Source organism: Squalius cephalus, assembly GCF_949319135.1.
Source record: "Squalius cephalus genome assembly, chromosome: 2".
Taxonomy (NCBI): domain Eukaryota; kingdom Metazoa; phylum Chordata; class Actinopteri; order Cypriniformes; family Leuciscidae; genus Squalius; species Squalius cephalus.
In genome coordinates this window covers 62,081,781-62,106,604 of record NC_137123.1, presented here as the reverse complement: position 1 = coordinate 62,106,604, position 24,824 = coordinate 62,081,781, and the positions used below count along the sequence as shown (strand labels likewise).

Sequence of the window (24,824 nt, the reverse complement as noted above, 5' to 3'; positions counted from 1 at the left end):
GGAGTGCTGCACTGTTGTAGGAGGGTAATCATCTGCAGTAGACAATTTTACCTGTTTTGCACGCTTGGTGATGCTACAGCATATATAGGAGAAGGAACAACAATTACAGGTTCTGCATGTAATGGTTTGAATGTAGAGGGAGGTGTAATGTGCTCAGGAACAGAGTGTGAAGATAAGGGCTGAGGGTTAACAGAATTACTCTTATCTTTGTAAGGTGTCGAGTGCTGTGGATTATCAGCTAACTGATGCGGTATGTGGTGAGCAAACTCTACCTTCTGTGAACAGAGTATATCAGTCTCTACCTGCCCTGGGTCAAGTTCACTTCTGGTTTGTGGAACAGCTGTTACATTTTCAGTCTCTGATTTTCGAAGAAGTGATGCAATGAGGCACGCTTTCTCCAGCTCCATCTCCTTCTGCTTAATGCAGCGCTGGGACTTAATTCTGTATTGAGAAATAAACTCTGCATGAACGCACACAGCTTTAAAGTTTAAAGTTTAGATGCTTATCCTGACCAAGCATGTGCAGTGAATGAAGCCCATGGTCTTAAAGGGAAATGGGTATCAGTAAAGTGAAAGATACGTGCCTACTAGTGGTATTTTAAATCATGAAAAATTGACTTCAGAAGACTTGGAGGACAGCGCACAAGTTGTAAAGACTTTTTATTAAAGTTAAGCTTATAAATCACCAACTACTTTCTTTCTATGGACAACAACAGCTTGGACATTCTGCCTAAGACGAAACAAAGAAAATAATAGTTTAGTAATAATAGCTAATAGTTTGGAACATCATGAGGGTGAGTATATGATCGAATGTTCATTTTTATAAAACTCTTTCTTTAATGACACTAAACTACCATCAAAATATGGATTTTAGTCAATGAAAACTATTCTAGGAAATTCCCATATACTATGGTTCAGTCTCATTCCATTGGTCGGTACGGCTCTTGATTCCTCTTGGTTCGGGCTGGGGGGTCGAGCATGGATCTGGGCTTTGGGTTGAGTCTGGGTTTGAGGCGGGGTTTGCGGAGATGGGCTGCAGGGCATGGGGTCTTCTTACAGGAAGGGGGGCACCGGTTGCTCTCTAGTGGTCTGTTTGGAGTTGTTTGTACTGGTATGACCTGGAGTAAGTTCTGCTAGCCTGAACTCCTTTTTATCTGGAAAATATCAACAGAGTGTTTAGTAATCTGTAAGTAAGTAAGTAAAATTTATTTATATAGCACATTTATCACAGCAAAGCTGACCAAAGTGCTGAACAAAGTCAAAGAATAACATAAAATAAACAAAACATACGATACAATAAAACAATGGAACATAGATAAAATCACAAATTTAAAATGCCTGGGAATAAAAATATGTTTTCAACTTCATTTTAAAGGTTGTGATAGACGTTGCAAGGCGAATGTCCAGTGGAAGTTGGTTCCAGAGACGGGGGGCCGCAATAGAAAAAGCCCTATCACCCTTTGTCTTTAGGCGTGAACGAGGGACAACTAAGAGAGCTCTATCAGAAGATCTTAATGATCTGGGGGGATGAAAAAGGAATAAGATGATCTGAGAGATAAGATGGAGCTTGACCATTGAGAGCTTTAAAAACAAACAACAAAATTTTAAACTGAATTCTGAAATAGACAGGAAGCCAATGAAGAGAGGCCAAAACTGGTGTAATGTGATCTGTTTTCTTTGCCCCAGTCAACAGCCTTGCAGCAGCATTTTGTACCATCTGTAAGCGTGCAATGGATGACTGAGGAAGACCCAAATATAATGAATTGCAGTAGTCGAGGCGGGAGGTGAATAAAAGCATGAATGACTTTCTCCAGATCATTAAAAGTTAAAAATCCGTAACTGATAAAAACTGTTCTTGACAACTGTATTAATTTGTTTAGTTAAGCAAAGTTCAGAGTCCAGAATGACACCAAGATTCCTGACCTGGGAGGAGACTGAGGGGAAGTGCTTGCTGAGCTCATTTATGAGACAACTTCTCAACTTAGAGGGGCCAAAGACGATTACTTCCGTTTTATTTTCATTAAGTCTAAGAAAGTTGTTGGAAAGCCAATTTTTAATGTCCCCTAGGCAGGCCAATAAAGGTTGAATGGTATCACCAGCTTTCAATGGTATGTACAGCTGGGTATCATCCGCATATAAATGAAATGCAACTTTGTGTCTCCTAATAATGTCTCCCAAAGGTCGCATATATAAATTAAAAAGGAGTGGCCCTAAAATGGATCCTTGAGGCACTACACAGATAATAGGAGCAACAGACGAAGAAAACTTACCCAACTCGACAGAAAAAAACCTGTCTTTAAGATATGAATTAAACCACTGCAAAGCAATACCCCCAATACCAAACAAATTTTCTAACCGGCAGAGAAGAATATCATGATCAACTGTATCAAAAGCTGCTGTAAGATCAAGAAGCAGCAGAACTGAATTTTTACCACTATCCGCTGCAAGCAAAATGTCATTGAATACTTTAAGCAAAGCAGACTCAGTGCTATGATGGGCAGAGAAACCAGATTGGAGAGGTTCTGTTAATTTAGCTGCATTCAAAAAGGAAATCAATTGTGAATATACAACTTTTTCTAAAAGTTTAGATAAAAATGAAAGCTTAGAGACAGGCCGATAATTATCAAGACAGTTTTCATCCAAACCCTGTTTCTTGAGCAAAGGTTGAACTACAGCATGTTTAAAAAATTTCGGGACTACCCCAGCACTTAGAGACGAGTTAATCACTGACTGAATGGAAGTACCAATTTCAGAAAAAGAGGCCAATCTCAGAAGGAATGACATCAAGTGAAGAGGCAGTTTTCTTCATCTTATTGACCAAATCACAAAGTTCCCTCAAAGAAACACTTTGAAAACAAGAAAAAGAAGCCGGAACTTGCCAGCAAAAACAGTGACAGATCTGATGACTGCAAGGTAAAAGAGGAGCGGATAGCTAACACTTTATCTGAAAAAAAACTGTAAAAAAAATCTTCACAAAGTTTAGTTGAGGGTTCTACATGAAACTGACAACCTGGATTAATTACTGAATTAATTGTGGAAAACAGAATTCTAGGTCTATGAGAGTGTGTAGTAATTAAATCTGAAAAATACTTAGACCTAGCTGATTTTGCAGCTTTCTGAAAGTTAAATAAACATTCTTTGAAAAACTCACAAGACATAGTTAACGAATCCTGTTTCCATTTCCTCTCCGCTTGACGACATGCCCGCCTAAGAGAGCGAGCATTGTCGTCAAGCCAAAAATAAGATTTATGTCTGGGTGTCTTTAACTTAAAAGGTGCAATAACATCTAAAATATTAGAACAATTTGTATAGAGAAGAGTAGTCAGTTCATCAGGCCCAGTGGAAGACTCAACAGCATTCAAAATCCTTCAACAGCGTTAGCATGATAGATTTCACTAAACTGAGGAGGAATAGATGAATTTATACAACGAGAGTAATGGAGTAAATCTGGTAAGTTAGCGTGCACTGGGAATTATATTTTCTCAAATTAATACCAAGTAATACTAAATCTACATATGGTAGACAAAAGTGATGATAAAAATGAAAAAAAAAAATTTTTGATATATTTGATTATCAGCTATTCTACTCGTTTTTGAAAGTGTGGATTCTTAGAAAATGTTTCGGGTTACTTGATTGCGCTTTGAGAACACCTTTGTGTGTGACCGGTTATTCCTGTGGCCAGTCCAGTTGTAACCGAGCGGCAACCTCCCTGTCTATCTCTTGAAACCAACACGGAAGTGAATTAAACTGCAATTCATCGACTGAAATCTGTATCTCCCCCATGTTAAAACATCCAACTTTACAGCAGAAAAAAAAGTGTTTACAGCCTGGTGCAAAAAGTGGTTTTGGTCTATATAGCTAATTTTGCCCTTCATGACAACTGTGAAGGGGGTGAATTTTTTTATAACTCATCCATTTAAATTATATTAAGCCTTAAACTTCTGCATAATTAAAGGCGTGGCCACTTGAGTGACAGGTGGATTGCTGCTGCTGTCACTGCTAGCCATTTGTCTGTTAGCGTCACGTTACCACAGCTAATCTCAGCTGCTGAACTTGGCATCTTTGCCGTGTTTGTGCTTTTTTCGGGATTATTTCATACAATTTAATACACACATCGACATTATACCTTCGCCGACGCCGTTTGATTCCATCATTGTTGAGTATCGAGAGAACAACCAGCGCTGTTTTTCAGTTGTTTTCCTCTGTGAACTCATGGATGTCAATTTCGTTGCTTTTTGGAGTTCAGATTTAAAAACGTCTATAGATAGAGAAGCTACACTCTTTCTGCGTTACCGTTGCTCTCACGGAACAGATGGACTATATATGCTTATTTAACTTTTTTGTGTTAAATAAAAAGTACTGTCAGATGAAATCCTGCAGGTGTCAGTGCTTTCTCTCCGTCCATGCAATACATGCACATCCTTGAATGAGCGCGGATTTCTAGCGCATTTACTTGAACTTCTAAGGTAAATGGACTTAATAAAGCTCTCTACGAACTTGACATGCGATGCCGCGCTGACTGACATGTATGCGCATGAATCACTGTCACACGGTCAGAGCAATATTACTGCATAAAACATTTTTAAAAAGCAGAATAATACAACATCACGATACAGACAGTCTCACTTTTAACTATTTATAGTATTTCGAAGGGAAAAAACATGAACTTTATGTCAGCTGTCACTTTAGTATGAGGCCCTGTGTGGTCGCACACTTGGTACTGCCAGTAGCATATAGCATTAGCTCCTTAGCCTGAGCTAGGCTAGGCGGGTGTGGTTTCAGCAACCAGGCATCTCAGCTCCACCCATGTCCCAGATTTTTTACAGTCTATGGTTGTAACCTTGCTACCACCTCGAGTAGTTCCTCCTGCGCTTTATCATGTGATAATAAACATGAGACGTTCGGATGAGACGTTAAACCGAGGTCCTGACTCTCTGTGGTCATTAAAAATCCCAGGATGTCCTTCGAAAAAGAGTAGGGGTGTAACCCCGGCATCCTGGCCAAATTTGCCCCTTGGCCCCTGTCCATCATGGCCTCCTAATCATCCCCATATACTGATTGGCTTCATCACTGTCTCCTCTCCACCAGTAAGCTGGTGTGTGGTGGGCGTTCTGGCGCAATATGGCTGCCGTCGCATCATCCAAGTGGATGCTGCACATTGGTGGTGGTTGAGGAGATTCCCCCATCTATGTAAAGCGCTTTGAGGTCTCAGAAAAAGCGCTATATAAATGTAACGAATTATTATATTATTATTATTATCATCATGGGAGGAATGCTCGGAGGCGGCACCAGCAACAAGTGATGCAGCGTCCTCTGCCTGATCTGAAGAAGCCCCGGGCCGCGCTTCGGAATCAGGAAAAAGGAAATCCCGATCTGGAGAGAGAGCAAGCGAACAGAACAGATCCGTCTCTCGCTCCTCAGATCGACTCGCAAACTTTAATGGAGAAAAACGCACAGTGCTCGCACTTGTCATGCTCTTTCCCCATACACTCAAAGCAGAACTATATCATTAACAGCGATGGGCCGTGAACAGGGAGGCACGCATCTCCTGATTGTTTGCGACATGATGTTCTCTTTTTTTCTCTCTTTCTCACATTGAGAAATTTTCTCCACACTGACAACTGGAATTCCAACTCCTAGCAAAGTGGACAGACAGATAGTGTAGCACACACAGACACACAATGCGGTTTCTGAAGACAAAGAAACCTGGAATGTTCAGAAATGTTTAATTTTATTTAAATGACTGTATTTAAGAGTTGGCATTGAAAAATGTTGAAACGGGAACTTTTCAAGCTCAACAAAGACAACTACAGCTTCAGTTTGATCTTTTGTTGAAAACGCAAATGCTCATTGATTTATTTAGAGGCGATGGAGACGTTGCTAACCTTGTTGGTGCTTCATACGTTGCCGACAGCTTCGACACTCACAGATGATGAGAACACAGATCAGCAGAAGCAGAAGAGCTCCTCCGCCGGCTAGGGTGATTACCATGACCCAGAAATCAAAGGCAAAGAGTTTACCAAAACCTGGACCTGAACCTGTAAGACATGGACCACATGAAATCAATAACAGACAAGTGGATCATTAAAAAACATCTATTTTAAGCAGCTTAAAATCCTACAATCCGCATCATGGGTAATACTGTAAGATCCAACATTATTTCATGAATTAATTAATGATGAAAGCACATTCAAAGGCATTGTCTGGAGTCTGTTTGATTATTGCTCAGGCTAGACACTAGAGATCTCAAGTGATAGTGTTTAGGGATGCACTAGAGACCTTATTCCCGAGTGATAGTGTTCACTTCAAACAGGTCAAGACGTGGGCAGACTCAAACAGGTATTGAAGAAAACTTAGCAGAGTTTAAATTCATTAAGTTAAAATGTAATCTACAGTATGGAATCTACAGTATTACCCAATACAGTACCAAGTTAACCTTATCTGGGTTGTATTTTCTCTTACTTTGCATAGTCTTTTTCCTTGTAAAGATGAGGGAATGTCAAGCATGTTGGCAAAATTAAATGCCATTGAGTCTGAATGAACACAAACTTTGACATCAACATGTGGCAGGAAGGGTTATTACCCCTCCTACCTCCTACGTCATTGTTTAGTGTTTGGCCAATGGCCAGGCGCCCGGTGTGTATAAGAGCATGAGCTACCAGTTCCTTGGTATGCGTCATCCGGGGTCGTGACGTCATCCATGCGCCCTGCTGCTTTCTGTTGGAGTCAGCGTAAAATGTGCTGCTTGTAAAAAATTGCAGAAGCTGTTTATCCACTGGCGGTGCTGTTGGCGGGTCTATGTGCTTGTTTGGAGAGTTGAATGTGGACATTTGAGACAGGTAAGAGAAGTATTTGTATGCGACGGTGGTTTGTAGATGAAGTTTTATGGTTTGCTTTGACTAGGCGAGTAATCTGACTGATCTGTATGCTTAGTGTACGATCTATTGGCGCTTCATGCCAACGAGCTTGTCGGAGACCTTCGGCTCCATCTACCGCATAGCTTGGGGATAGTGATTCTGGGACAGCATGCTTTGTTGTGAGTATACTGTTCGAGCGTAAGCCAAGGGAGAAGAACTCTCAGTGTAACACCTTCTGTTTTGCTTTTAGGCATGCGATAAGGACGATGCCGACTTTCTGAATGAGCATTATCGGCCCTGTGCCATTTCGAGTGAACTGTTTCCAGCAAACGGTTACTCTGTTCCGTGATATGTTTTGAGTTTTTGTTGTTTTCTTTTTGTTGTTTATTTCTTTAACTACTTTCAAAGACTGAGTACTTTTGAATTTGTGTTTTGTTTTGAATCCAATTATCGTATTAGTGAATTTATATATTTTTTCCATTTATTGTGATTAAATTATATTGCTGAATTTATGTGATTTTTTTTTTTGTTACTTTTGGTTTTGATTGGTGACGATCAAGGAGTTGTATGACAATTTTCATTATTTTGCTGTTATTTTGTTTTGCATAACACTGCTCTTTAATGTCTTTTTTCTTTTGTTTGTTGGCAGGACCTGGGCACCCGAGGGGCAGACGAGTGACCAATTAGGTGGTAGGGTCCTCACTATAGTCGTGGTCTTCTCTGACATGAGTTGTGGAGTGTGTGCTGTGCTGGTGTGTGTGCACTGAATAGAGTACTCTTCATAGAGGTGATATCTTGAGACTGCCCTTTGGGTAAGCCCAGGTTCCTCTGCAGCCAACTCTAGAACTTAGTAAATTGAAGAGAGTGATTGCTGGTCAACACCTTTTATAAAAAAAAAGAACTGTCTTTTAACAATTAATAAAATATATATGTTTTCAATCACCTATGTCTCTGACTCCAACTGTTGTTAGGATCTGTGTGTGCCTTAGCTTAGAGGTTATATTAAATGGCGTAGTCGGAAATAATAAACTGAATTGAGCGTGGTTATAAATTGTTGTTCTGCCCAATGTCATATAAAATAGAGCTGCCGCTCCCGAGCGCCACTTGCTACATGTGGCGCAGTCGGCAGGGTCCACAGGATTTTTGGCAGAGGCGTGGGACCGTATAGTAGTTTGTTCTGTATTTTTGTGTGTTTTCTTTTTTTTTTTCTCTCTCTCTCTTTTGTAGGAATAAAGCAGCAGCGTGTGCTCTGGAGACGGCAGTTTCTGGTTTGACTCCCTTCGGTGATGTTTCTTGGGGTTGGGTATAAAATATATATATATATATATTATAATAATGGAGGGAGAATTACAGGAACTTAAAGAGCTTGTGGCTCAACTTCGAGCTGATAACGAGAGATTGCGACAGGAGGGGGCGTCTGATCTGCAGGGGGCTAGCGTTGCTGGACCTAGCACCTCTGCCACAGGCTTTTCCTCCATACCTCCACCATTGACTGGTACTAGGAAGTGCCCAAGTTAGTGCACACAGCCGTCAAGGCAGATAACTTGTGTATCACTTGTTTCTCGTTGTATAGCCGTCACGGCAAGAGCACTTGTAATTAGTGTTTCTCATTGTGTAGCCATCTAGGAGGGGAACTAGTGTATCACTTGTTTCTCGTTGTATAGCCGTTATGGCAAGAGCACTTGTAACCAGTGTTTCGCATTGTGTAGCCGTCAAGGCAGAGAATTGTGTATCACTCGTTTCTCGGTGTGCAGCCGTCATGGCAGAGAACTTGTGTGCCACTCGTTTCTCGGTGTGCAGCCGTCATGGCAGAGAACTTGTGTATTACTCGTTTCTCGGTGTGCAGCCGTCATGGCAGAGAACTTGTGTGCCACTCGTTTCTCGGTATGAGTGCCAGTTAGCCTGAATGATTTGAGTATGATGACGCCTATCCATTGTTCTCTGTATTCTCAGTAGATTTTAAGTGCGGTGAAGCATATCCATCGCCTTCTGTAAATGATTTTAAGTGTGTTGTCGCTATGGTGGTTTTTGTTTAATTTTGTCTCTGCCTACTTTAGGCCCTGGAATTGAGTGGCAAGGGTTTGCTTATCGTCGGGGCGACTACACAAAAGTAAGGGGTAGAATATAGTGAAGTCGTGTGACGTCAGTACAATTTGGTAGGTGGCCAATGAGCATTCGCCCATTGGGGCATATAAACCGTTCATTCATGCCTCCTGGGGTGCGTCATGGTTGAAAGCCTGCCCCTTCCTGTCGCAACTACGGACTGAGTGTGCCGCTGGGTGGCTGAGGGTTTGTGCGCGTGGGTTGCTGCTTACTCCCAGGTAGGTTTGGTACCATCTTGGGGCATAGTGGGAAGTTTTCTTTTTGTCCTGACTTGGGTTGTGACAATTTGTTTCAGTACGGTGTGCCTTCAGGGCTTCCATCGGTGTGGCATCGCAGCTTAACTGATCGGAACACCAGCTGTTGCAATCAACAAGGCTGTTACATGATTCTTTTATGGTATATGTTGAAGTGTAACTTGATCGTATTCTCTGGTAGGTAATAAAACTGGGATAGTACTTTATTGTATTATCGGGTGGGTAACAGGTTGATAACTTTGTTAGTCGTAACCCTTGTTTATTGTTTTGAAGGTCTACACGGACGCTAAAGCGGGTTAAGTGAGCAGTCGCATTAAACAGCGCGCGCTCTCTCTCCGCCACTCATTCTTTAAAGCTGCTGCTTTCTACACACCATTACGTTTAAGTCAAGCATGTCTATGCGGGCTTGAAAGATTATTATTTTATTTTTTTATTTCGCTACTAGTTGGCATTTCTTTATTTATTTTTTTGGTAGATTTGTTTTCCAGTTATTTGATTCTGAGTGATTGTGTCTGCTTGGAATTACTTTCAGGTGTAACGTTATTACCGTTAACTCTGTATTTGGTGTGAGTTTCTGCCGCGGTCACAGTAGATTTGTTTGTTTTTCTTGAATGTGAATGTGAGTGTTTAGAGTATTTATATTTTGTTTATTTTGGGGTGCATTGTAAATTGTTTATTTTCTTGTTGGTTTTCGTCACGTTAGAGTCAATAAATTGATTTTGAATGTTGTTGTTTTTTTGGTTATTTAAATCGCTCATCGAGAGATTTCAGATGCTGGGTAATGAGATCAGAAAGTGTACTGCTGTTTACATGCACAATGCACAGGGGAAACATATCCAACCTGCCCTGTCCCACAAAGGAACGCCAGAGTGTGAGCTTAGATCTGAAGCCACGCAGTTTGTCAGACGAGGAGAGGAGGTTTTCTTCTTTGCCTTGCATTTTAATGTTCAGCTCATTGAGGTGCTTAAAGATGTCAGCCAAATATGCGAGTTTTAGGCACCATTGCTCATCTGCGAGCAGCTCTGCATATGTAGATTTTTCTTCTGTCAAGAAGACCCTCAGTTCTTCTCTTAACTCGCACAATCGGCCCAAAACCTTCCCCCGTGACAGCCAGCGGACTGCCGTGTGGAGCAACAAGCTCTGATGCTCTGCCCCCATTTCCTCGCACAGAATCGAAAACAGACGGCTCTTTAACGGGCGCACCTTTATGAAATTAACAATGTCCACTGCTCTGTCAAGCACGTCCAAAAGTTCTTTTGGGAGCGTCTTTGCAGCAAGTGCCTCTCTGTGAAGGAAGCAATGGGTTGTTCGGATGTCAGGGTTTTGCTGTTTGGCCCTGCTAATGAAACCTTTGGCACAGCCCGTCATTGCAGCTGCACCATCAGTACAGTTACTAATACAGTTCTTCCAACTCAATCCTCCCTTTTCAAGATACTCAGTTGTCACACGATAAATTTCTTCTCCTGTTGTTTTGTTTGGCAGCGGTTTGCAAAATAAAAAATTCTCTCTAATACGGTCCCCATCCACAAACCGAACATTTGCCAAGAGCTGAGCGTGCCCACTCACGTCCGTTGACTCATCAAGTTGTAAAGAAAAATGTCCATTTGTCTTGATTTTCCCCAAAACGACATCTTCAATGTCCACAGACATGTCATTGATTCGCCTCCCTATTGTACAATCCGACAGCGGGACCTTAGAAATTTCTTTTGCAGCTTGAGGCCCTAGCATTTTGTTCACTATTGCTGTACATGCTGGCATAATTACAGTTTCTGCAATAGTGTGAGGCGTCTTTGTTTTAGCTACTATTTCAGCTACAAGGTAGCTAGCTTCCAGTGCCTTCTCCGAGACTTTAGCGGATTTAATCATCATTTGTTCTTGACAGCTTTGTTGACTTTTCATTCTAACAAAATATTCAGGATCCTTGTCAGCAAGTGATGGATGATTGGTGGTCAGGTGTCTTTTAAGTTTGCTCGGAACCATCCATTGGTTTGACAGTTTCATCCCACATATTAGACACAAAGGGAGAGGGCACGTTGCATCCCCAGTACTGATGAAGCCAAATTTTAGGTAATTGTCATTGTATGTTCTCTTTTTAGCCTTGTCTACCTTTGCGACCTTTGGTGCCGACTCAGAGCTGGTGGAGGAAGTAGTAGGCTGAGGCTCCATTTCACAGTAAAAACTGTCCGGTTCTTGTGGGGCTTTTCTTTTTAAAAAACGATCCATGATGCTGTTGCTTGTTTTTTGCTCTTTGTGAAATCAAATGTATTTTCGCGGTTAAATTATAAAACAATGTAGCCAACTGCACAGTCACGCAACCCCGGTGGGGACGTCATGACAGTTACTGATGTGAGACGGATTTTTATGGTTCATTTTATATATATATTTATCTAAAATGAATTTACAATTTTATTAATCCGTTCATATGTTTAACCCTTTCACACGTAAGTTTAAAATATTCTGGCGACCCCCCCCAGCGTGAGTTTTTCAAAGCGACCGTTATTTAGAATGTGTCACTTTATGGTTTCCATGGTGACGCGTCATTCCTTGTCACGTGACACACCGCAGCAACAACAGAGCTGAATGAATGATGATCTGCTTTTATGTCATTTTTCCTTTTTTATTCAAAATATTCACAAATTTGTTAGATATGGCATGAACTATCTGATATTCCGATTGTCAAATATATTCAAGTGGAAGTGTTTTGTCGTTTAAACACCTTTATAACGATCGTGTTAGTTGAGCTGTATGCACGATGGGTGCCGCCATCTTAGTTCTCTTACGAGAGGTTCTCTCGTATTTGCGTAAGCTAGCTTACGCTACGGGAAAAGTCATCTTTTTCTCGAGATACTGAAGCCAAAAATTATCCTTAATTTTCATTTATTGTCAACGCAGTGCAGCAGCGGCTAGCAGAGCTAGAGCGGGCAATCCTGCGCGCTCATTGGCTGCCGCGCGGCAACTGCTTTAGCCTACCAGTGAGCCAGGCGTGACGTCGCGCCCTCGCGCGTCACAGCCCGCCAGAATGGGCAGCGTCAGAGCATATATAAGGAGGGCTCAGAGGCTAAAACTCTGATTTTTGTCTCTTCAGCGAAGCTCGCTGCACTCCGAGAGAAGAACTGCCGATGTCGACCCTGCGGGCTCGACTCGCCTTGTTCAACGCTGATCCCGCTCCTCCTGTCTCTGGGCCGCGCAAGAAGAAGCACCGCTCTCAGAGACCACCGGAACCCGAGACCCGAGTCAGGCTTTCGCCGGAGCCCCTCCCGCGAGCCTCGCTCTCTCCCTCTCCGCCCCGCTTCCCGACGCGCAGCCGCCGGCTCTCACGCGCGATGCCGTCGCCTCAGATGAAGCAGAGGACGACGCTATCCTAGACAGCTGTTCTCTACTGGCGTCTGACAGCGAAGAGTGGTCCGGTTCTCTCCACTCCGCCTCTTCTTCTACTAAAGAGTCTGGTAGGACCCATGCCAGTGTGGACGCCGAGCTTCTCCGCCTCCTCACTATGGCCGTCGAACACCTGGGCCTCGAATGGTCCCCGCCTGTGGTGCCCGCACCGAACAGGCTCGACGGGTTCTTTCTGCCCAGCCACCGCCAGACGCCAGCGTCCAGACCAGTGCCTTTCCTGCCCGAGCTCCACGCGGAGCTCTCTAAGTCGTGGAACGCTCCAGTTTCAGCCAGACTTCGCTCTCCAACCTCGTCGACTCTCTCGCACGTGGACAGAGCCACAGAGAAGGGATATAATCACATCTCTCCGGTTGAACAGGCGGTCGCAGCGCACCTTTGCCCCCCATCTGCGAGATGGCGCTCAAAGTCTGCCTTCCTGTCTAAAGCCTGCAGGACTACTTCGGTGTTTGTCAGCCGCGCTTTCTCTGCCGCTGGACAAGCCGCTTCAGCCCTGCACACAATGGCGGTTCTTCAGATCCTCCAAGCCGATCTCCTCCGCCAGCTGGACGAGAAGGGCCCCAATCAGAGCGCCTTGACCGACCTGCGCAGTGCGACGGTCCCGCTCTCACGCACTGGCCTCTTCGACCCAGCAGTGAGTGGCCTCGTGGACCGTTTTTCGGAGGTACAGAAAGCTTCGCAGGCCATGAATCTCTTCCTGCCTCGCCGCTCAAGTTCTGCTGCTGGCCGCTCTCACACACAGCCTCCTGCACTCAGCTCTACTCAGCGCTCGTCTCGTCCTCCGCCTTCGCAGCAGCGTCAGCGTGGCCGCCCCAGGTCGCGCTCTACCAGCCAGCACAGGCCGCCTCCCGCGGTTTCGCTGAAACCCGAGCCTGCAAAGTCCTCCTAGCACGCGCCGGGAGGAAAAGACGACTGAGTCCCGCCGCGGCCAGACCACCGTCAAAGTTCATCTGTCTTCCTCTGCCAGTCCCCTTAGTAAAGGCTACTGTAGTAGTGTTCACCGCAGCCAACTAGCCAGTTCTTCAACTCGCTCGCCTGCACTCAAACACCGTTTTTACGGCAACCCAGATAAATCGCAAAAAGAGCATAAAGTCTGGTCATTCGGCTCACGCCGACAGTGTTATGAATGTAGTAAACATGCCCACACCCCAGTGTTCATTTCTACACACAAGCACGATCTCCCCTGTGTATCCCACAGAGCGCACTCACATAAAGCACGCGTTTGCCGCTCGAGTGTTAAAAGTAGGAAATGTGCCCACTTCCCAGTGCCCACGCCTACACACTGCCTGCTCTGCTTCACATATTCAGGGTCTAGATCTCACAAAGCCCCCTGCCACCGGCCGTGTTTTAATAAAGAGTCCTGTGCCCGCTCCCCAGCGCTCACACTCGCTTGTAAACACTCCCATGCCCGCCCCGCCTTCGTGCCTCGGGCTGCCCACTACAGCACGCTCCCAGTCCCTAGAGACCGTGTCTATGAGCGCTACTCAGCCGGCTGTTGCTATCAGCGAGCCCCCGTTCACCAGCACCGACAGTGCATGCACCGCGCTTTCGCCGCTGCAGGTCCCCTGTCCCGCGCAGCGCAGCGGGCAGGACCCAGAGGCCATTCGACCCCTAGGCATGAGTGCGAATGCATGGAGAGCTATTCCGGGCGTGTCGAAATGGGTGCTGAACACAATAATACGGGGCTATTCGCTGCAGTTCCTTCGCCCTCCTCCGCGCTTTCGGGCTCGGATCGAGACGAAAGTGAACACAGAAGCAGCCCATCTGCTTCATACAGAAATAGCGAAACTGTTACGCAAAGGGGCGATAGAGCGAGTTCACCCTTCTTTTACCGAGGCAGGCTTTTACAGATGTTATTTCCTTGTTCCCAAGAAGGACGGAGTGCTCAGACCTATATTAGATCTGAGATATTTGAACAAAGCTCTCATGAGACAGCCGTTCAAAATGCTCACGATCAGACAATTCCTTGCGCAAATTCGCCCGAGGGACTGGTTTATTTCTCTCGATCTGAAAGACGCATACTTTCAGATTCAGATTATACCCCGTCACAGGCCATTCTTGAGATTCGCATTTGACGGCCAGGTATATCAATACACCGTCCTTCCGTTTGGCCTGTCTCTAGCACCCCGTACGTTTACGAAGTGCATGGATACGGCTCTCGCTCCCCTGAGAATGCAGGGGATGCAAATTTTGAACTATCTGGACGATTGGCTCATTCTGGCGCAATCAGAAGAGCTTACTTCTCACAAGACAGCGCTTCTCAGTCATCTAGAAAGCCTGGGTCTTTCTGTGAACTGGGCCAAGAGCTCTCTAATCCCCAGCCAGTCAATCTCCTTTCTGGGAATAGAACTGGACTCGGTGGCTATGACGGCCAGGCTGTCAACACAGCGCGCGCCGTGTTAGACACCTCGCCGCGTCTTTTCAAAAAGGCAGGTGTTTCCCCCTGAAAGCATTCCAGAGGTTGCTGGGCCATATGGCATCAGCTGCAGTAGTTCTGCAGCTCGGTTTACTGCGAATGCGCCCGCTCCAATGCTGGCTGAATTTGAAAGTGCCCCGCAAACAGTGGATGTCAGGTTGCACTCGAGTCAGCGTGACTCAGGGCTGTGTCTCAGCCCTGGCTGGCAGCCGAGTGGTACCAACAGGGAGTTACGATGGGGGTAATTTCACACCACAAAGTGGTCTCGACAGACGCGTCCAACTTGGGTTGGGGAGCGCTTCACGAGGGCAGTCCGGTCTTCGGCCCCTGGTCGGACCAGGAGAAAAGCCTTCATATAAACTGTCTGGAGATGCTGGCGGTCGAGAAGGCGCTGAAGCACTTTCTCCCATACCTGCACGGGCACCATGTGCTAGTCCGCACGGACAACATGTCTGTGGTGTCCTATGTGAACCCTCAGGGCGGAATCAGATCCAGAACCCTACGCGCTCTGGCAGAGCGCCTTCTGGTCTGGGCTCAGGGCTCACTGCGCTCTCTGAGAGCCGCGCATGTGCCCGGACGCCTGAACGACGGCCCGGACAGACTGTCCAGGGACAACGTTCCCCCCGGGGAGTGGGCTCTACACTGCCAAACAGTCCAGATGCTGTGGCGTCGCTTTGGCAAAGCAGAAGTCGAACTTTTCGCCACGAGCGAGAACGCTCAGTGCCAGAGGTTCTTCTCGATGAGCGAGGATGCGCTGGCCCAAGTCTGGCCCAGCGTCCTGTTGTACGCTTTTCCCCCGATCTCGATGCTGCCACAAGTGATAGCGAAGATCAGGGAGACGCGCTGCACGGTGCTCCTTATAGCCCCGCACTGGGAAAACCAACCGTGGTTCCCAGAGCTGACGGAGCTGTCAGACACAGCCCCATGGCCGATTCCGGTGAGGATAGACCTTCTCTCTCAAGCCCGAGGCTCAATTCTACATCCCCATCCAGAGCACTGGTCTCTGCATGCGTGGGAAATCAACAGATATTCGTTGATCTGCCAGAAGGGGTAGTTAACACGATCGCGCAGTCCAGAGCTCCCTCTACGAGGCGGCTCTATGCGTCTAAATGGTCAGTGTTTAACAAATGGTGCGCGGGAAAGAGTCTAAACTCTCAATCTTGTGGGGTTCCACAGGTTTTGAACTTCCTCCAAGAGCTCTTGGACGCGGGCAGGTCCCCCTCCACGCTCAAGGTTTATGTTGCAGCGATTGCTGCGTTCGCCGACTCGGCGCGCGGCCGCGCATTAGGAAGAAATGAACTCATTACCCGTTTCCTCCGAGGGGCCAGGAGGTTGAATCCTCTGCGGCCGCCCTCGGTCCCTATCTGGGATCTGTCTTTGGTCCTAGAGGCCCTAAAAGCTTATCCCTTTGAACCCCTGGACTCTGTGGAGTTGAAATACCTGACGTTTAAAACTGTTTTTCTGTTAGCCCTGGCTTCAGTAAAACGCGTTGGTGACTTACATGCGCTATCTGTTAGCGCGACGTGTCTTGAGTTTGGACCTAATGACTCGTTAGTCATTCTCAAACCGAAGCACGGCTATGTCCCCAAGGTGTTGGGTACTCCTTTCAGAGCTCAAGTCATTTCCCTCTCAGCCCTGCCGCTGTCTGGCAGTGAGGATGGCAGTAACCTCCTTTGCCCTGTTTGCCCTGCGTTAGGGTGTTATGTTACGCGCTCCGCCGCCTTCAGGCTCTCGGAGCAGCTCTTTGTTTCGTTTGGAGGGCGCACCAAGGGTCTCGCCGCCTCGAAACAGATGCTATCTAGATGGATAGTGGACGCTATTGCAGCAGCTTATGCGTCCAAAAACCTGCAGTGCCCTTTGGGCATACGGGCTCATTCCACCAGAGGCATGGCCTCATCGTGGGCATGGTCCAGCGGAATTTCCATTCATGACATTTGTATGGCGGCGGGCTGGGCCTCCCCCTCTACATTTGTTAGGTTCTATAACCTGGAAGTTCCCGCCCTGCAGGCTAAACTTCTGTCAGTCTAAGTCATGTTTATGCCCTGCTCAGTTTTATGTGCGCAGGCTAATTACTCAATTTAGCTCTCCTGGTCGAGCTGCACCTTTAGGGTATGTCAGTGATATATAGACCGGCCACGCCGCTCTATTTCTTCCCTATGTGTGCTTATGAACATGTGTTAGCCCACCCCGCTGGCCACCTGTTTTTTCCACTTCTATGCTCCTCGGGCTTCCCGGGAGTTATGTGTGGATGCAAGGCGCGCACGGCGTTGACAATGGGGTTCCCGTAGCGTAAGCTAGCTTACGCAAATATGAGAGAACCTATCGTAAGAGAACGATACTGGTTACTCACGTAACCTCGGTTCTCTCTAGTAGAGGCAACGAGTATTTGCTTTCCCTGCCGTGCTCACGCCACGAGCTCATGTCGCTTCAGTCGACAGAAACCAGAGTTTTAGCCTCCGAGCCCCCCTTATATACGCTCTGACGCCGCCCATTCTGGCGGGCTGTGACGCTCATTGGCTCATTGCCCTCATTGGGCGTGACGTCACGCCTGGCTCACTGGTAGGCTAAAGCAGTTGCCGCGCGGCAGCCAGTGAGCGCGCAGGATTGCCCGCTCTAGCTCTGCTAGCCGCTGCTGCACTGCGTTGACAATAAATGAAAATTAAGGATCATTTTTGGCTTCAGTATCTCGAGAAAAAGATGACTTTTCCCGTAGCGTAAGCTAGCTTACGCAAATACTCGTTCCCTCTACTAGAGAGAACCGAGGTTACGTGAGTAACCAGTACAGTTTGTGCCGCAGACGCAGTTCAGAGAATCGGATCTGTTGGATTTACAAGACGTGAATTCATCCACTTCTCCCAAAATACATAAAAGTAAGTGGCAGGTGAACTGGGAGAAGAATAGAGTAAACTTTACACAATGTTTAAATTACTTACACAATGTGTATCTGATATGAATAAAACTAATTATAATGGAAAGGATTATTATTGCCTCTTCCTTTGACATCAGTGTGTATTTTACAAACTCTAAATGTATTGTTTTTTTAGTACTTATATGTCTGAAACCTAAAATAAACATTATGTGGCTGAAAACACTGAAAAGTTGTGATAGACAGTTCTGAGCGTGCTTGTCTCTGGCTCAGCGCCAGCCAACACGCGCTTCAGTTCACAGTCAGGGGGCACCCACTTTGAGAAAGGCTGCATTAGAGAGAAGCATAAAGCATGCAGTAGAGAATATAACGCTACAGGATCCAACCGCAAAAAATAAACAGCCTATGTTTCTTTGCTTTTAAGTAACTGAAGAACAATGTTCAAAACAATGTTCAAAAAAGAAGAACTCTTCGCCAACTGGCTAATGTTAAATAATAATATAATATATTGTAAATTAAAAAAGTAAAAAAAAAATAATAATCCAACTTCTCCCTGATCCTCTGTATGGTCAAATGTCACCTGTTAATGCACGTGAGTGATGAGTACGTAGGCTATATGCGTATTGCGTTTGTGCTGCTTAGGCGATGTATAATATTTATAATAGGCTATAATAAATATAACAATATTTCACACACACTATGTGACGCGTGTCACTATGTTCACTTATATTATGGGCACAATGAAAGGAGAGAAGCTAAATAAGCCAGAGTCCGACCCAAGCCCGATCTGTGAAAAAAAAAAGAAAATGGCCCGAGGCCGGCCCGAATGGGCTTAGCGTGTCAGACCTCTACCACACATACACACAGGAAGAGTCAGTGAATTCATAAATGATGTTCTAAAAATGTTTCTCATCACAATCTTTCATCTTCCTTTTTTTAATGTTAACCTTTAGCAACATTGGCTCCATTTTTTTTGTTAAACAACAAAATTAATTTGTTTTCTTTCTGAATATCTGATTTTGCACAGAACAATGTCATATTATGGAAGTAAAACAGGTTGCAAATGGCAGATTACCCAGCGGATCGAATGTTTGTTTTGAGTTTTAAGCAAATGATAAGCACAGATATATGTTTCAAATGTTTTAAAGATTAAACACAATATTCTTACCATATAAAGGTGGTATAAAAAGGAAAAGGAGGATAAAAACCAAGCAGATCAAAACAATGGAAATCCAAATGACAAACTTAAAACTCAAAACTCAAAACCTAAGGCAAAAAAAAATATATTTTTATATTAAGGTTATAAACAAATTCAACCCTGAGAAACACAATTTAAATAACTAGAATTACATTTTTAAAAATAAACTGTGACACTGTAAGAACAGAGATTATAGAGGAAGTTTGAAAACAGAAACCGCAAATAAACAGCAGAGTTGGTCTTTCATAAGCAAGATTTACTGCCACCATTTTGTTTACGTTCATTGCGAATGTTGCATATTTATTACAATTGTAATACGAACCATAACGTTTAAAAAAAAAAAAAAAAAAAATTGTACTTCCATGTTTTTGGACATGTATCACAGTATTCTTGAAAGTACTTATAAAGCACCATGGTTTCATGATCTGATATCATTAGTGTACCATAGTACTGCCAAAATACAGTGATGTAATTGTTCAGTATACCTGGTACTGAATGATTAGCACATATCATGGTATTTACTGTAGTTCAAGGTATGTCAAAGAACACTGCTGTACTGTTCAAAACACATGATGATAGTGTGGTAGATTTTGTTTGTGTAATAACAGTTCAATTAGGCTTACATATATAAACATCTATATACATTTTATTTCACAAATATAAGTAAAAGAAAAGTTGACAGAATTACTAGCTATATAGTTAAGTAAAAATCATAATAACAATATGATGCTTTTACAGTAATAAAACCCTAACCCGTCACCCCACGCCACACCACGCTAACTGCTTTCTAATCTGTGGGAAAGACTGACCATGTAAAAGTGAATTTTGCATAATAGGTGCCCTTTAAGCAATGAATGAAGAGCAAAGTTACCCCCCCCACTCCCAAAATATTTTTTTTCTAGCTGATCCTAAAAATGATCCAGTCCGTGGCTCAAAAACCGTAAAATGATCAAAACCGTGAATTTTGTGATCCGTTGAACTGCTATATGTTGTCCTTTAAAATAAATTACACTTACTTTGATATTTTATTATCTAATAAAAGTGTGATGTGTGTCCAAACACTTGTGAATGTAAATACAACTTCTGAACAGAAGGAACATCTCAGCACCAGCTAAACATAAAAATTATTGGGAATCTCAGGGACTTTGCTCTATAGTAAGTTATGTTGAGTCTTACCTTTAAACAGATCTTTCTCATAGGCCCGTTCACTGGTCTTACTACCTGCTTTATTCCAGAGTGTACAGGTGTAGAAGTCTGCTGGATTTCCATTTTTTTTAACTGTAATGGACTCTCCTTTTGGAAAGATTTTCGAACCCGTCAGTGTTTGTCCAGTAGAATTCCTCCAGATGATTTTCTCACTGTACTCGCATCTTAAATACACAACACCAGGGTTATCACTCGGCTCTAATTTAATCTCAGGTTGGGGGACCGGCTCTGTGAAAGAAACAATGAAAATTCAATTAATGTTCAGTCCACAGAGAAAACAAAATATGATTAAAAACAACAACACTAGCCTTGGAAAAAGTGTGACATGTTTTTTTTTATTAGTAAAACTATCACTTACAATTTTTTTTTTTTTTACTATTTTACTAAATTGTTCATTTGGACGTGTACCATGGTAGTAGTACCTTAAAGTAATGTAAATGCCATAGTGCATGAATATCAGTACCATTGTATTGTCACAAAATACAAAGATATAAGATTCAGATACCACCACTGTACCATGATTCATTGTACTCCAAGATATTTCCAAGTATAAGTTCACCATGTTACTAGTCATATGTCTTGGTATTTCTATTGTATTCCAAGAAACATCACAGAATGCCACACATACTTTTATTTTTGTCAGCATAATAATAATAATAATTATTGTTGTTACATTTAAATTTTATCTAGCCTTTAAACAAATAAAAAATAAATAAAACTATGGAACAAAGTAACACTTCTTATGCTATTACAAAAAAAACTTTATAATAATATGATAATAAAATTAGGCTTTTAAAAAGTATTTCAATAATCAATATTCACTCACCCATTAGAGTCAATGTGAATCTTTGTGCCTGCTCTTTTCCGCTGATGTCAATGGTATAATCTCCACTATGTTCGAATTTTAGTGTCTTAATCGTGATTTTTCCAGTCTTCGTATCAAGATCTGTGATGCCTGTGAATCTCGGATTCGGGGCTGTAGTTTCTCCGTCTTCCCATTCAATCGCCTTAACAGTTTCACCACCTTTAATGTGTTTCCATGTGATGCTGGAGACAGGAGCAGGAAGAGGTTTATCTGGACCAAAGGAAACTTCACCACCCAGTGCACCCACCACCTCTGTACCTAATAATTAAAATATGAGAGATTATGTTAGTCAACATTCAAAAAGCAAGTCTCATATATATATATATATATATATATATATATATATATATATATATATATACAGTGCCCTCCACAATTATTGGCACCCCTGTTTAAGATGTGGTCAAGGACTTAAAAAAAAATCTCCTTTTTTTTAAACAACATAGAACCCAAATGCAAAAAAAAGAGAAAAATCCAACCTTTTATTTAAGTACATTACTTTGGTGGTAAAAAAAAAACCTTGCAATAATGTGTCCCGCAATTATTGGCACCCCTGATGTTAATACTTTGTACAACCCCCTTTTGCCAACAAGACAGCACTTAATCTCATAACATTTCACAAGATTGGAGAACACAGAGAGAGGGATCTTTGACCATTCTTTGCACAATCTTTCTAGATCATCCAGTGTCCTGGGTCCTCTCTTATGCACTCTCCTCTTTAGCGCGCCCTACAGGTTTTCGATTGGGTTGAGGTCTGGGGACTGAGATGGCCATGGGAGGACCTTGAGTTTGTGACTGCTGAACCATTTTTGTGTAGATTTTGCCACATGTTTTGAATCATTATCCTGCTGAAAGACCCAATGACGACCCATCTTCAGCTTTCTGGCAGAGGCCATCAGGTTTTTATTTAAAATGTCCTGGTAGTTCAAAGCGTTCATAATTCCATGCACCCTAACAAGTTTCCCAGGGCCTTTGGAAGAGAAACAGGCCCACAGCATCACAGATCCTCCACCATACTTCACGGTGGGCATGAGGTGCTTTTCGGCATACTCATCTTTTGTTTTACTCCAGACCCACTTAGAGTGTTTGTTGCCAAAAAGCTCAATCTTAGTCTCATCTTACCAAAGCACACGATCCCAGTTGAAGTCCCAGTGCCGCTTAGCAAACTCCAGACGTTTACGTTTGTGAGTGTTAGTGAGAAAAGGCTTTTTCCTTGCATGCCTCCCAAACAGCTTGTTGGCATGTAGAGAGCGTCAGATGGTTGTTTTGGAGACTTTGTGACCCCAAGAGGCCACTCTTTGATGCAATTCTGTGACAGTGAGCTTAGGACTTTTTTTTTTACTTCTCTTACCATCCTCATCACTGTGCGTTGTGCAGAGATAAACTTGGGACCTCTTCCAGCCTTGTTTGTCACTGTTCCAGTTGTTTTAAACTTCTTAATGATTCCTCTGACTGTAGATACGGGCAAGTTAAGGCGAGTGGCTATTTTCTTGTAGCCATTGCCTGACTTATGAAGGTCGACACATCTGCCTTACTTGAATGGTGTGTTCTCTTGTCTTTGCCATGTTGACAAATGGGTAAGAGAATTAGGCCTCTGTGTCATGTCATATTTATACCCCAGGGAAACAGGAAGTCATGAATTACTAATTAAAAGTTCCTAGATACCCTGACCAACTTTAGCAACTACAGAAAAATATATTTAAAAAAAAAAATCAATTACATTTTTCAGCGGAATTGTTAGGGGTGCCAATAATTGTGGGACACATGATTTCAAGGTTTTTTTTTTTCTAAATGTGTGGTTTTTTTTGTTTTTTGTTTTTTTTTACCACCAAAGTAATGTACTTAAATGAAAGGTTGGATTTTTCTCTTTTTTTGCATTTGGGTTCTATGTTGTTTTAAAAAAAGGAGAATTTTTAGAAGTCTACGACCACATCTTAAACAGGGGTGCCAATAATTGTGGAGGGCACTGTATATATATGGGGCTGTATATATAGTAGGGGCGGAACGGTACATGTATTCGTATCGAACCGAATTGGTACGGGCGTCACGGTTCGGTGCACGAATTTAAACGGAGAATACACCTTTCTTTTACTGTCTATAGATTACACGGTATAAAAATAAATAAAACTCGCGTGCAAATTAATTAATGTAATGCGGAACTACTGTTAGATACGCGGGTTCTTTAGGGATATGAAGGACTAAAAATGACAGAACGAAAAATAAATAAATAAATAAATAAAAGTAGAAATAAATAAATAAATGCAGAAATAATAGTAAAAATAAATACATTTTGGTAATATAAATGGCTATTTCTGTATTTTTACATGTATTTATTTATGCATTTCTATATGTATTTATTTATGTATTTATACAATTATATATTTATGTATTTATATTTATTTATTTATATATTTATATATGTATTTATTTATACATTTATTTATTCCTACATTTATTTATTTCTGTATTTCCACATTTCTACATTTATTTATTTCTGTATTTCCACATTTCTACATTTATTTATTTCTGTATTTCCACATTTCTACATTTATTTTTCCCTGCGCATGTATGCTAATTGACCAATGGCTAAGCCACGCCCCCAAACGCGATGAGCCAATCACAGTACGCATAGCTAACCCAATACACTTGGACATTCTCTGCTTCCTCGTCCATTGCAATGCATTGCGGTTATCATTTTTCATTCGTTTTTATGTTTTTTTCTTGTCATTTTGGCTTTTAAACAGTGTGTGTGTGTGATTTTGGTTGGGTGACAGTTGTAGGTTACAGTTTGACAAGAGTTTACAGTTTGACAAAGTAGACTAAATTAACTATTAGGCCAACATTCTTATAACTGAATTTTTGCGCAGCGCGCAGGATTAAAATTTAAATGGGCTTGTATCAATTGTTTGAATATTACGCTATATTTAATTTACACTTTGTTAGGCCTATTCAATTTGCTAACCTTTTGCTTTCTTCCCAGCGTGTTCTCATAGCACACTGCGTGTTTTCGAGAGATGCGTCTTTTTAGATTCCAAAATTAATCTTTACTGACTGAAACGATGTCTCCACATTCGTTTTCTTCTACCACATTATAGTTAGTTTTAGCCTATATTATAGTACACCTGTATGACTTCTTATTTTCCTTTTTGAAGTAGGCTACTTTTTGAACTCCATTATTGAGCCAAGTTTTGACTGTAAATAGAATCCATCTTGCAGTCATCAACAGCAGACTGAGTCAGGCTAGACTGAGCATGCTTCAGTGGTGTGCGCGGAGCGAAATTGGAGAATTGGGGAAATAGGGCGACGCTCCGTCCTCTGCGCTCTGTCCAAGATCCGCCCGCTCGGGCTCCCCGCTCGCTCCCGCTCCACTCCGCTCACATGCTCCACAATTTTCTATGAAATACATAGGCCTACACTTTATTGGCTGAATAACTGGCGCGAAGATGACGCACGAGCACAGTCTGCAGGTAGAGATGGAGGCGGCAAGAGAAAAGGTGAAGACTGAGGAGTGGAAGCTCCGCAAATACACAAAGTGTGGGAGACATTTGCCAAAATAATGAAAGATGATGACCAAAGTGCTGGCTTTGTCATGTGTACTTCTTGCTATGCATTTACTACTTTTAAAAAATGCAGGTCAGGAAGCGGGTCGGGTACAATATTTTCTTCT

General features: G+C 43.1%; 1 protein-coding gene across 2 annotated transcripts in view; it reads right to left on the bottom strand.

The window, feature by feature from the left end:
- Positions 1-633: 633 nt before the first annotated feature.
- The window catches only part of LOC307146818 (CD48 antigen-like), a 122,194-nt gene continuing 98,003 nt past the window's right edge, over positions 634-24,824 (bottom strand). Inside the window, exons 2-5 of one of the 2 annotated variants that reach the window (XM_079851118.1) lie at positions 21,119-21,415; positions 20,263-20,520; positions 5,885-6,037; positions 634-1,153 (exon numbers count right to left, since the gene is read on the bottom strand). In XM_079851118.1, coding sequence (XP_079707244.1) covers positions 1,053-1,153; positions 5,885-6,037; positions 20,263-20,520; positions 21,119-21,415 — 809 coding nt within the window. In that variant the 3' untranslated portion in view covers positions 634-1,052. The remainder of the gene's footprint in view (positions 1,154-5,884; positions 6,038-20,262; positions 20,521-21,118; positions 21,416-24,824) is intronic. The other variant, XM_079851119.1, reaches the window with a different exon arrangement.